The sequence below is a fragment of the Rhinopithecus roxellana genome, chromosome 12 (genome assembly GCF_007565055.1).
Source record: "Rhinopithecus roxellana isolate Shanxi Qingling chromosome 12, ASM756505v1, whole genome shotgun sequence".
NCBI classification, from domain to species: domain Eukaryota; kingdom Metazoa; phylum Chordata; class Mammalia; order Primates; family Cercopithecidae; genus Rhinopithecus; species Rhinopithecus roxellana.
Window position 1 is genome coordinate 22,674,672 of NC_044560.1, and position 12,097 is coordinate 22,686,768.

General features: G+C 54.3%; 1 protein-coding gene across 1 annotated transcript in view; it reads right to left on the bottom strand.

Annotated features, from left to right (window-relative positions):
• The window catches only part of PRDM16 (PR/SET domain 16), a 245,797-nt gene that overhangs the window by 32,169 nt on the left and 201,531 nt on the right, over positions 1-12,097 (bottom strand). Inside the window, exon 4 of the mRNA XM_030913789.1 lies at positions 4,732-4,834. Coding sequence (XP_030769649.1) covers positions 4,732-4,834 — 103 coding nt within the window. The remainder of the gene's footprint in view (positions 1-4,731; positions 4,835-12,097) is intronic.

Below are 12,097 nucleotides of genomic sequence, written 5' to 3' on the forward strand. Positions count from 1 at the left end.
CTGCGATTTCGTTCTCAGCCGGTGTCCAGGCGTCCTGGTCCTGCTGGCTAACCTGAACCTCAGGAAAGCACTGGTTTGGGGGAAAACAAGATCATGAAGGGAAAAAAGCCAGAGGATGCCCAGAGCCTGCGTAGTCCACTTCCCACAGGACTGCAGTCCACACCTCAGTTCCGTCCTCTGGGGCTTGGAAGCCTCCGTCCCAAACCTCTCCGGGGAAGGCTGCCACTCAGAGCTTCCCAGACGCTCGCTGAACAAACCAAACCCACCTAGGGGCTGCCAGGAGGGATCCTCAGATGGAGGGATCCTCAAACAGGGGGCATGGACTGGGGGGGATCCTCAGACAGAAGGGATCCTCGGACAGGAGAGATCCTCAGACAGAAGGGATCCTTGAACAGGGTGCACGGACTGGGGTGATCCTTGGACTGGGTGCACAGACTGGGAGGAGGTGGGTGAGAAATACTCACCCCAGAAGTCTACAAAATGCCACCTTGAAATGTGATTCAAGCCTGCAGATTGTTCAGAAAGTGCTCACTGTGCAAATGATGTGGGCGGCAAGGCTGACCCCTGGGGTCTGGTGGGAGCCCCACGTGGCAGGTCCTGTCCTCAGAGCTTAAGAGAATCCAGGCACTGAAGCCTTGCATGGACCTGCGAGCACCCAGGGAAGGGCGATGGTGTTCGCATGCCTGCTTCAGAACTGGCAAACTGAGGCTGGGCGAGACTGAGTTGCTTTTTTTTTTTTTTTTTTTTTTTTGAGACGGAGTCTCGCTCTGTCACCCAAGCTGGAGTGCACTGGCCAGATCTCAGCTCACTGCAAGATCCGCCTTCCGGGTTCACGCCATTCTCCTGCCTCAGCCTCCCGAGTAGCTGGGACTACAGGCGCCTGCCGCCTCGCCCGGCTAGTTTTTTGTATTTTTTAGTAGAGACGGGGTTTCACCGTGTTAGCCAGGATGGTCTCGATCTCCTGATCTTGTGATCCGCCCGCCTCGGCCTCCCAAAGTGCTGGGATTACAGGCTTGAGCCACCGAGCCCGGCCTGAGTTGCTTTTTCAAGGAAGAGGCGGAGCAGTGGGCCTGAAGCCTGCCCATGGTTTTGGGGCCCAGGAAGCAGGGCTGGCAGGGCCCCAATTTCCCACTGAGGGTTTTGGGGAAAGCAAGGTGAGCCTGTGACAGAGGGATGCTCACTGTCACTCCCTCTCAGGCCTTCCCTTGTCTTCAGAAACTGGGATTTTCACTGGGGAACAAGCCCTGCAGATCTGAGCACCAAGACCACTGTGGAACACAGCCAACCCGCAGACCCGGGAAGCTGCCTGTGGGTGGATTCCAACGTCCCGGGCTGGAAGGAGGCTGAGATGGGGGCCTCCAGCCAGCAGCGTGATTCAGTTAGAAATGCCAGCTTTTATTTTACTCTTTCTGGACCCAATGAAGAACAATCACAGAAGTTGAAATTTGAAAACAAAGACAAGAAGAAATGCCAGCCCCACCTACTCATATTACTGACCAACTTATTTTTTCCAGTTCTCATTTAGAATTTGGGATGAAAATAAAAATTTAGATTGCAAGTGAGAATCCAGTCCAATTCTCACTCCAATGGCCTTGGAGGGTGCCCTGGACGTGATGGAGTGGACTTCATTGACCATCCCTGCCTTGCTGCTCCCTGCCCCCAGCCCTCCACGGATGGAGCTGGGCCCCCATCAGAGGACAGGGCCGGGGACAGGACACACCTGAGCCTGGCCTGCCCTTACTGAGTGGTGTGGATGGGTCTCCCGGCTGTCTTCCAGGCAGGTAAGGCTGGCCCTGAATACACCCCTGGGGCTGGTGGAGGGGCCGGAAGCGGGGGCACAGTTTATGGCATTTTCACTTTCTTGGCACAAGAAACTTCTGCTTTAAAGAAATGCTGAAAGAACATGACCTATTCGATAATGTTTCCCATCTTATTATCTCTGATCTCACGATCTGGCTCATACCTCTGTGCCCCACGTACTGCCTCCTCTTGACCTCTTCTGGAGAGAGGAAAAGCAAATTATCGGGAGGCTTTCTCAAAAGAAAAGCATATTGGAATGGAAGTAACTTTCTTTATTTTCTCCCAAGAGCAAAAAGTTCTCACGAAAGAGAATTCTTTCCTCTCCATTGTAAGTGTAAAAACAAAACACAAAGTCAAATGCATCTGAAAGTGGCTTCCCCACGGTCTGAGTCACTTGTGTGAAAATGGGCCTCGCATTCCTGACGGAGCCGCAGCTCTGCACAGGCAATGTGTCCAGCCCCGGGACTGCGGGGCGGAGGCTCGGTTCTCCCGAAGCGGGCTGGCCCCCAAGGGTCTCCTGTGTCTTCTTTGCTACCTGAACGTGGTCTCCAGCCAAACCCTCTTCTCCCAACAAAAGCACAAAAAACAGTGATTGGAAATGAAACTCTCTTCATCTGGCAGGGGTGCGTGAGCTGCCGTACAGCATCCACCTGTCACCTACGCCAGCTGAGCCAACGCCGTGGTGACCTCACATCTTGTTTGTGATATCTGCGCCTCGCTTGCCTATCTGAAGTTCCATCAGCAACTTTCATGGCAGAGCAGGAATGTAACAGAAAAATAAATCGGTGCCTAATGGCCCCGGAGAGCCGAGGGGTTCACAATTATGTGGCGTCTACGTACTAATCTACCAGACTCGAGGCTCAAAGGAGCTCGAGAGCCTCCTCCAAGTTCCTGCAGTGATAAGGGGCTGGCTGCATTGAGCTGGGGTTGGGATAAAAGATTTTTTATGATAATTATCTTAGTGAGGAACATTTTTGCATTTTCTTTCTGTGCGATTCAGAGTTTAACTGGTGGGGGAGGCGGTTACTGGGGAGGCATGATCTTGACAGGAAAGAGGAGGAAAAGTCAAATATTTGATGTTGGGCTATTATGTGTGGCAAGCAATTAGCCCACAGATGTTTGATAAATTATTAGGAAAATGTAGACCCAGGTTATTTAATATCAGGGGCTGGAGGGGGGTGGGGAGCAGAAATCAAGGTTTTTAAAAAACCTTTTGGAAGAAAGAGATTTCATTGTACAAATGAAATTCCATAGTCAAGCACTCTCCTTAAGTCAAGTAGATTTGTCTCTTGGAGCTCTTGTGTGCTATCTGAGATTCACAGATCTTTTCAATAATTATTTTAAGGAAAATGAGGCCTTCCCTCCTGCTACCCAGATCTCAGCAATTTATTTTCCTTTTCTCGATGGCCTAAATAAAACCAAACTTTAGAGGAGAGTGCAGATAGGCTTCCGCTTGTTAAACTGTCATTCTGTGGTCATTTCCTTTCGGACACTCAGGGACATGAACGGATACTGCACCAAGGAAGGACCCCGCTAGCTGGGCCATGCTCGGTGATGGAAAGGGTAAATGAAGGCTGGGCCATGCTCGGTGATGGAAAGGGTAAATGAAGGCAGAGTTCTCCATGTCTGGTCTCAAAGCCTTCCTGCTAATTCCAGCACCATTCCGTCACCGTGAAATCAGAGTGGTTCCTTGGAGAAACTTGCAGTGAACTGCATTAATCATTAAGCCTTGGTGTGTTTGGAGGGGAGGTCCAAGAAGCAAGCAGGAAAACTCGGCCTCCCTTCAGGCTCCAGCACCAGCAGGAATCACCAGCTCCGGAAGTGGCCAGGAGGGAGCTTGCGCTCCTGTTCACTTGTGGGGTCTCACCCAAAGAAAAGCAGTTAGGCTCCAACCCTGGAGCCGTCTGCTCAGAGGGATCGGCCTGGAGCCGACGGGCCAAGGCCCCGCTGCCCACAGAGCCTTTCCTGGCCAGCTGTTCCAGGACCCCGTAGGGGAATGGACACATGACTTCATGACGTGACCATCCCTGCCCTGCTGCTCCCGGCCCCCAGCCCTCCACGGACGGAGTTGTGCCCCCATCAGAGGACAGAGCCGGGGACAGAGGAATGAGCCTTCATCTGTGTGGGGCTGGAATTTTCTCAGGCATCCTCTCAGCTGTACTTGGGTGCGGAGGAAGGTGAAAGGGAAACTCACTTGTCCCGTCTCTACTCGACAGAGAGGGGCTGGCCCATCTAGGGAAAAGGAAATTCGGAAGGCTTCCCACAGCCCGGTCCGGAAGAGCGGGGCAACTCCGCACCACTCTGAGACCCACCTCAGACCCTGCATTTTCCCTCCGCCGAATGAAACTTCCCCTCACACTTCTCTTGGACTTTTAGCTACAGATGCACATTTTGCTTTGAAAGACACACACGCCATCATCTACTCTCTTCAATGAAATGAAATCTTTCCACACCGCAGAGAGCTCTGGGGCAGCCAGAAATGCCCCGAAACTACAAACTGGCTTGGTGTGTGTGTGTTCGTTTAAGTACCGGGGAAAGCAAAGGCTGCTGTTGCTGCTGCTAATCAGAACAATAGCAGTAATAAAACACAGTTTAAAAAAATCACCTGGGACCCTGACACTGCCAAGCTGTAATCCACTGGGTATCAGTTCGCCCACTGCCCGAAGCCCTTCTTAAATTCTGGGTGCACCTCCTGGGTGCCCCAGGGAAGAGGAACAAGAAAGCCATTAGGTTGAGCCTTTGTGGGGGCGGGTAATTTCTGCCGGCCTGGGGTCTGCAAAAATGGAGGCACCCGGCAGTTGGGGGCCGCCTAGCCTTCATTAGGTGGCTTGAGGTGATGAGAGGCCCTGGGTCCTCCCAGGCATCTGCTCCTCTTCCTGGTGGGCTGGGGTCTCCCAGGGGCCGTGGCCCAGTTCAGGGGAGGGGTCTTACCGTCCAGGCAGGGCGGCACTGTGCCCAGCGGGTAGACGCCTTCCTTCACGTGCACCAGCAGCTCCTCACCTGGCTCAATGTCCTTAATGACTTTATAGTAAATCTAGGATGGAGAGACCAGAGAGAAAGGGTGAGTGTGGTTTGTTGGTGTCTGGAGAGCCTCTCAGTGCACTTAGCCCTCACACTGTGGATGCAGCTCAGCCTGCACTTGATTTTCCTCTAATTGCCACCAAGAGGGTCTCCTCTGGAACTTTTGCGGAGTATGCACAGAAGGAATTGCGTCCCCTTTTAATTTGCTTTATTGGGTTTTAGGACATTCATAAAGGGGGTGGCTGACTAAATAGGTAGGATCCGCATCAAAGTTCCCAGCTGGGGGTGTCCTGGGGGCACAGCAGAGCCCTGCTTCCACCAAGAGCCCACCTGGGTGGGTTCTCAAGTTTCTTTTGTTCAATTTCGTGTATGTAAGTGAGACACCCTTTGCCAGTGGTGGTGGGGGAGGGGGAGCTCAGAGTGTGGAGTGAACCTGGTTGTTTCTGAAAGTGGCCATGAGCTGAGCCTGGCCAGTGGGTCAGGACATGGGGCTGTGGTTCTTCCATGAGAGGGGAAGCCATCAGCCAGGATGGCTGGGGTGGGCAGGACTATGTGCCCACTGTCAACTTGGCGCCTTGAGGCTGACCCCACAGGTGAGAGTCTGGGATGGAGGACACCCTTGAGAACTGGTGGGTTCAGGTAGATTCTGCAGCCTGGTCAAGCCCTGGGGGCGAGGGGACCTCCATTTGGAACTCTACTCACTGAGCAGTGCTGTTGGGGGCTGTGTCCCCATGGCTTGCCAGGGGCCTCTTGAAAAGAGGAGGTTGTCTTGGGGTGTGGAAGTGGTGGTCGAGATGAAGAAAATTAGAAGTTCAGAAAGGGGAGGCTGGGCCATCTGAGGCCTGGGTCAGGGCATGGGCTGTGCCGCCCGCACCAGGAACGCTGCGTCTTTGGTCCGGGAGTGTCTGGCGGTGGGTGTGTTTCTCTTGGGAGAATCATTGCCCACCCCGCACATGTGGGTGTTTGAGACTCTCTTCTGATCACAGTAACTGGGGAGCTTCCAGGGACCTGCAGGCCTGGCCGGAGGACTGGCTGCGAGGCTGGGAAGAAGCCCAAGGGAAATCCACCTGCCCCTGCGGGACCTGGGGCTGAGGCTCCTCCAAGAAAACAGAGTGGTTCTAGACTCAGAAAGGGAAGGGCTCCCAGGGATGGAAGGGACATGGCCATCCTTGTGGGTGACACTCCCATCCCCACTGACCATCTTGTGTCAGGCCAGGCTCTCCAGCAGCTGGACCTGGCTGGGGTCTGTGGCTGGACACAGCTGGGCACCCCCAAGACAGGGCTGGGCGTGGCCCCTGCATGCTCCTCCCCATGTCCCCCACATTGTGGATTTCACTACAGTCTGCCAGTCCCAACTGACTCCAGAATGACACCAAGGAACTCTCAAAGGACACACAGAAGCCACAGCATGACTGTAACGCCCAGTATCTGTTACTCCCAAGACACCCAGACAGGAACTGCACGCAGGAGGACAGCAGGCGCACTCTCACGCGGGAGGACAGCAGGCGCACAGCCTCTCTCAGCAGTGTGTGAAGTTCCCTTAGGGTGCGACAGGTAAGTTGCTAAAATTATGAGGAGATGTAAAAGTGGAGAGGAGAAATTGGCCCATGGTAACTTCTTCAATTAAACCCATTGTTATTAGGACCCCAGTTTTGTATCATCTTATCCAAAAAAAAAAAAAAAAAAAAAAAAAAAAAAAAAAAAAAAAATCACACAGTGGCTGAATAATTGTCTCTTTTTCGAAAAAGAAACTTGAGCCACTGTATTAGAAAACTGGACCCAAAGTGCAGGATGAGAAGCGCCAGCTGGGACAAAGGCTGGGTGACCCTGAGAGCCGTGCGGCGAGGGGCATTGTAGCAGACGCAGGTGGAAGGGGCTGCTGAGTGTCCGGCCTGGCTGACGCCCCTGGGGCAGGTGGCCTGGCCTGGGCACTGGGCAGGAGAGAGGAGGGTCAGCGGGCGCATCAGAGGCTTCTCAAGGGTCTCTGTTAGAGGGTGATGTGGACCCTGACCTCCCACCCCTTGGCTCCAGGCCGCCCCCCTAATCGAGGGTCCTGATGTGAGACCTCTGGCATCCTCCCGCCCACCCCGCAGCTCAGCTCCGCTCCAGTGGCGGGGAGAGGGCTGGTGGGCAGACAGGGGCTGGGAGCGGCCCTCCTGGATCCTCTGCCTGGCCCCCTCGGAGAGCCTCCAAGCCTCCCCTGACCCCCGCCCCCAACCCATTCCCTCTCTGAAGCCCACAGACACTCCCAGGACACCGCCCAGACTCCCTTCTCTACACCCTACCCTCCCAGGGCAGCCAGATCTCCTGGGATGCCCCCCACCCAAGGGTGCTGGTCCTCCAGGGATCCCCCACCCCAGCTCCGAGGGCGCCAAGCCTCCCTCTCTGATCCACGGGGCTGCGGAAGGAAACCCCTTCCCCCACCTCTTCCCCCAATCCGAGGGCCCCGTGTCTCCTGGGACCCCACTCCGGCTCCGAGGGCACCAGATGTGCCGGGAGACCCTGCCCTTCGGCGCAGACACTGCCCTGGAGCCACCGCGGCGGGAGGGCGGCTGGGCCGCGGGCGCCCCCTCCCTGGCGCGGGACCTGCAGGAGGAGGGCGCCTTGGCCATGGAACTTGGAGCCGCAGTCGGAATTAATCGCTATTATTGCTGATCACAGGGCCCGAGGCGGGGCGGGGCGGGGCGGGGCGGGGGTCCCCGACCTGCCTCCAACTGCTTCGGGGGTCAGAGGTGAACGGGAATCCGCGCAAACTTTTCCGAAGTCGCAGGCCCCGCCCTTGCCAGCGGCGCTGAGGTGCAGACAAAAGCCGGCTGCGTTTTTACAGCCTGTCCCCGGTGTCACAAAGGCCTTATCAGCCAGACGCGCCGAGAACGCCACTGTTCCTGGCCGGCGGGGTCAGGCGACTTCCCGGGACAAAGACCGGCTGCGGTGGGAACCCGGCGTCTGCGGACCCAGCCTGGGCCGGCTCCTGGCTCGAGGGCGTCACAAATTGCGCATTTACTGTACTGCAGGCCCCTTCCTGCAGGGCCTGTCATAAATTATGACTGCAGCTCCCTACACATTCCTGCCGTCTGCTTATGATCCTCCTTCCTTGTGCGACCCGTGGTGGGTCCTGCTCAAGCACTAAGTCAGCGTGGTGGGAGAAGTTTGTTCAAGCAAAAATAAAGTCTGGAGTTTCTGATAGCCTTTAGCCCCCAGCAGCGGCCTCAGGGAGGGGGACTGGCCGCCGGAAAGGAAGAAGAACAGTATATTTTCTTAAGCGACAGCATCTAAGCATCTATGCCTTTTTATAAACACTTGCGTCCGCTGCGCTGTTGAAGTCGTGCCTGAGTCCCGGGGTTGTGTTGCACGGGCAAGGCTGGAATTTTCTCTTTGGTTTAAGGATCTGAGAGCCTGGGGAACCCGCTTAAAAACAGCTGAGTTTACTAGCGCCAATAAATGTCTGCTCTAAATGGCTTTAAAAAATAATGATGCCAAACAGACTGGATTTGAAGTTAAGTCCTTGTTCCAACACTTCAGGTTCTCTTTGTAACAACAATGACTTGACTGAACATGGGTGAACCACACGAAACGCGGGTCCTCGGAATTCAAACTGTATTTAGCATGAGCATGACCCTGCCTATTTTCTCCCCCTTTTATCACTTTCCAGACACAAAGAGGCGGCTTCTTGTAGGTAAACGGAGTTCTGGGACAAATAAATGGCCACGTTCTCAACAGAAGGCAGAGAAATTGCCTGCGAAAAGCCTAGAGTCAGGCTGGGCTTTCGGGGTTTGTCAGCGTTCATTCAGGCGGAGCCTTTTATGAAAATTCATATCATTGCTCCCCCGCAATATTCTTTAAGACACAGAAATCATTTAAATTTACAATGGCTGCCAGCTTTGGGATACCTTCTCCTTACAGGTCTTTAAAGAAAGTTTTTAAAATATCAAATCAATTCATGAGAAAAGAGACGACTTTCGAATATGAAGCTGTAAGTGGTACGGTTTTCACTCCCGCTTAATCATAGAATTTAACAATATACATAGACGAAAAACTCCATGTAAATGCCCCCAGGTGGGAATCACCAGACTGCAGAGTAAAAGGCACTGGGGTGAATCTGAGCAGCGGCTATTCCTGTTTTCTCTTTCCTGGAGTAAATGATTTTTTTCCATCAAGCGAACTTTTGGGCTTTCTTGTCTCTTTTTGACCAGTATAAGAAACTTTAAAGGCAGGCTTGAATCAAATAGGTGAACCCTCCTTCCATGTGCTTACTGGAAAAAAACTCAATCGCTCACCATTCTAGATTTCAGAATTCAACTGTGCTTGAGTTTGCTGTGCGAGAGGCTTTTCTCACAAAACATGTGAAAGCAGCCAGTGGAATCGAAATTCTTCCCAAACCGTTTCCCAAAAGCAAATTCCCCTGGTGACCCAGTCTGCCTCTCACCTGGCCTTGGGAGAGAGAGAGGACGTTGGTCTGAGGATTGTCTCCTGCATTTTGGTTTTCGCTCTCAGGACCTCCCCTGAGGCGAGGCGGCTGGGTCTCAGCGCTGCTCCCGGCTTCACTTTAACTCCTTGCTGTCTCCACGCGCTGTGAGTGTGGGAAAGTGCTGTGATCCCCCAAGCCCTGAGGCTGGCCCAGGAGCTGAGCAGGTAGTGGTGATGGTGCTCTAAAAGCCAGCAGGGGCAGCACCCCGATGTGCAGTGCCGGGTTTTGGACAGAGGTCTCTTTTCTCCCTCCCCTGTGCACGCCTGTGCTCACGAGCCTCCCTCTGGCCGGCCTCGCTTCGTGGCTTCCTCCGTGCTAAGCGGCTGGAGGAGACCACAGTCAGGCTCCCGGACTGCAGACCGTCCTGTCCTCTGGCAGAGCGAGAAAAAGCCCGCTGGAGTCCTGGGCTTTGCCACATTCTTCTCCTCCCGCACATGGCTGAAGCATTTTTATTAAGCCTAAGTTTTATTATTGTGTTGTGTGTGATATGCCGTCACCTCCCCAGCGATCAGACATGAAATAAAACTCTATGTACCCTTATCTGTTTCTAGTTGTGCGGTTTGGATCTGGATTATAAAAATGTAAATGGCGGGTCCACAGTTAAATTACCTTGATCATTCTTAAATAGCTTCTTCTAGTAAAGTGAGCCTGTGATGAGCAGGAAAGGAATATACACATCCCGACAGGTGGCTTGCGAAGGGGTTCAGACAGCATAGTTGAATTTAAACCTTTTTTTCACCAAGAAGAGGATCAGTTTGTTCCAAAGGGGGCCCCATAAAATGGGAATCAAAGCAACTTGAATATACTTTGGAAGTCTTTTGTAAGCTGGTTATGAAATGCTCAAAGGAGCGCCCTGCCCTCCTCCTTCCCATTTCAAGGGGGTAAACTGTATCTCATGGTTGCAGGCTCCTGCCTGCCCTGACCAAATTAAAAATCTATGATTTTTAATTTTAAAAAATTATGAGGATGGCCGGGGGCGATGGCTCCCGGCTGTAATCCCAGCACTTCTGAAGGCCGAGGCTGGTGGATCACTTGAGGTCAGGAGCTCGAAACCAGCCTGACCAACATGGTGAAACCCTGTCTCTACTAAAAAATACAAAATTAGCCAGGCATGGTGGCAGGCCCCTGTAATCCCAGCTACTTGAGAGGCTGAGACAGGAGAATCGCTTGAACCGGGGAGGCGGAGGTTGCAGTGAGCCGAGATCGTGCCACTGCACTCCAGCCTGGGCAACAAGAGTGAAACTCTGTCTAAAAAAAAAAAAAAAAATTGTGAGAGATAAAAGCAAAGGGAATATGGACATGTCTGGGGTCAGGGCAGAACAAGATGATGGGTGTTAGATGCCGTCTGTTTAAAATCCCAACCCTGACAGGGCACACGCCCAGACAGAAACGCAGGACCCGGGTCAGAGCCCAGGATGACAAAGCAAAAGAGAAATGCCCTCTGCCGACCCGGGAGACCCCGGGTTCTCATGCACACCCAGCGCAGGCTCTTGTCCACGCGGTGCTGCCTGGCCACCAGCGGCCACTCTTCTAACACAATGCCTTCGCGGAACACGCTCTGCGGGAGGGCTGCGCTGCTCTGCGGGGGGGCTGCGCTGCTCCACGGCGGGCGCCGGGACCCCTGCTCTGCCCCTGGAAGGCGCTGGGGTTTCGGGGGTTGTCTGCTGCCCAGGCAGCCCCAGGGCACTGTGCAGATTGGGGCTGCTTTTCTCAACCCAGGGGTGCTGCAGGTTGTTTGAGAGCCCCCACAGCCGTTCCGAGGTACACTGGGGGGTCCGCACCCGAGTCTGGCTCCCTGACATTCATGTTTGACCTCAGCCCCGTCCCCCGCCATCCTCACCCCGCTAGCCAGTTGACATCCAACCACCAACATTCTTGCCCTATTGAGGCAACGTGAGAAAAAGAAAAACCAGAAACAAGCAGCGCCGGCCGTGAGAGTCCCCTCCCTGCCTCCCGCGTCCCCCTGTGGGAGCTTCATCACCAAGCTCTTGTTTTCTTTCTTAAAGTTAAAACAAATTCAGGAACTGCCCCGTCTGTGCCTCCTGAAACATTTCAAACCAGTTCATTTGTTCATAATTACAGGAGAAAGAACCACGCAGGGGGGATCTGAGTGTCTTGAATTTTCCAAAAAGGAAAGTAGGAGCCGGAGGATCGTGGCGGGCGCACCCCTGGAAAAGTGCACGGAGATCCCGAGGGTCCCTCTTCCGCTCATGCTCAGATGAGGCAGCAAGTCAAAGTCCCCCATGTTGACTTCTGACACCTCAAGGCCCTACCTCCCTTGCAATCCGATTGCCCTGAAAGTCCCAGGGCAAAGGCTCGGTCCCCCAAGCTGTGCGCGTGGAGGTTTTGCTCCCCGCAGCTCCCCAGGAGCCTGTGCTGCTTCAGGAGCAGCGGCTCCCTTGGCCTCGGAAGGGACCAGTGTGTCCTTGGCTGTGATCTGGGGCCTCTTTGTGCAAATAGAAAACCACAAGTCCCCTTTTGGGCGACACGGCCGGGCCCAGGAGCAAATTCATGACCCAATGTGGCCTCTGCCTTTGCTCAGCTCTCCCATGAGCCATGAGGAGTGCTGGGATGGGCCTTAGAGAAGCAAGGGCCGGGGATGGGCCCCGTCACCTCTCAAGAGGTCCCCTGGGGCCAGGAGGGGGAATCTCATTGCTAGATGAGAATGTGGAGGTGGGGCCCACAAGCAGCCCCTCAGCCCCACACCATGGGGATAGCTCTCGTTCATGCAGAGGACGGTCCAGTGCCCATGGGGCCTGAGATGGGAAGGGACAGGGTGCTGGGCCAGCCCCGCCTGGGAAGGAGGGT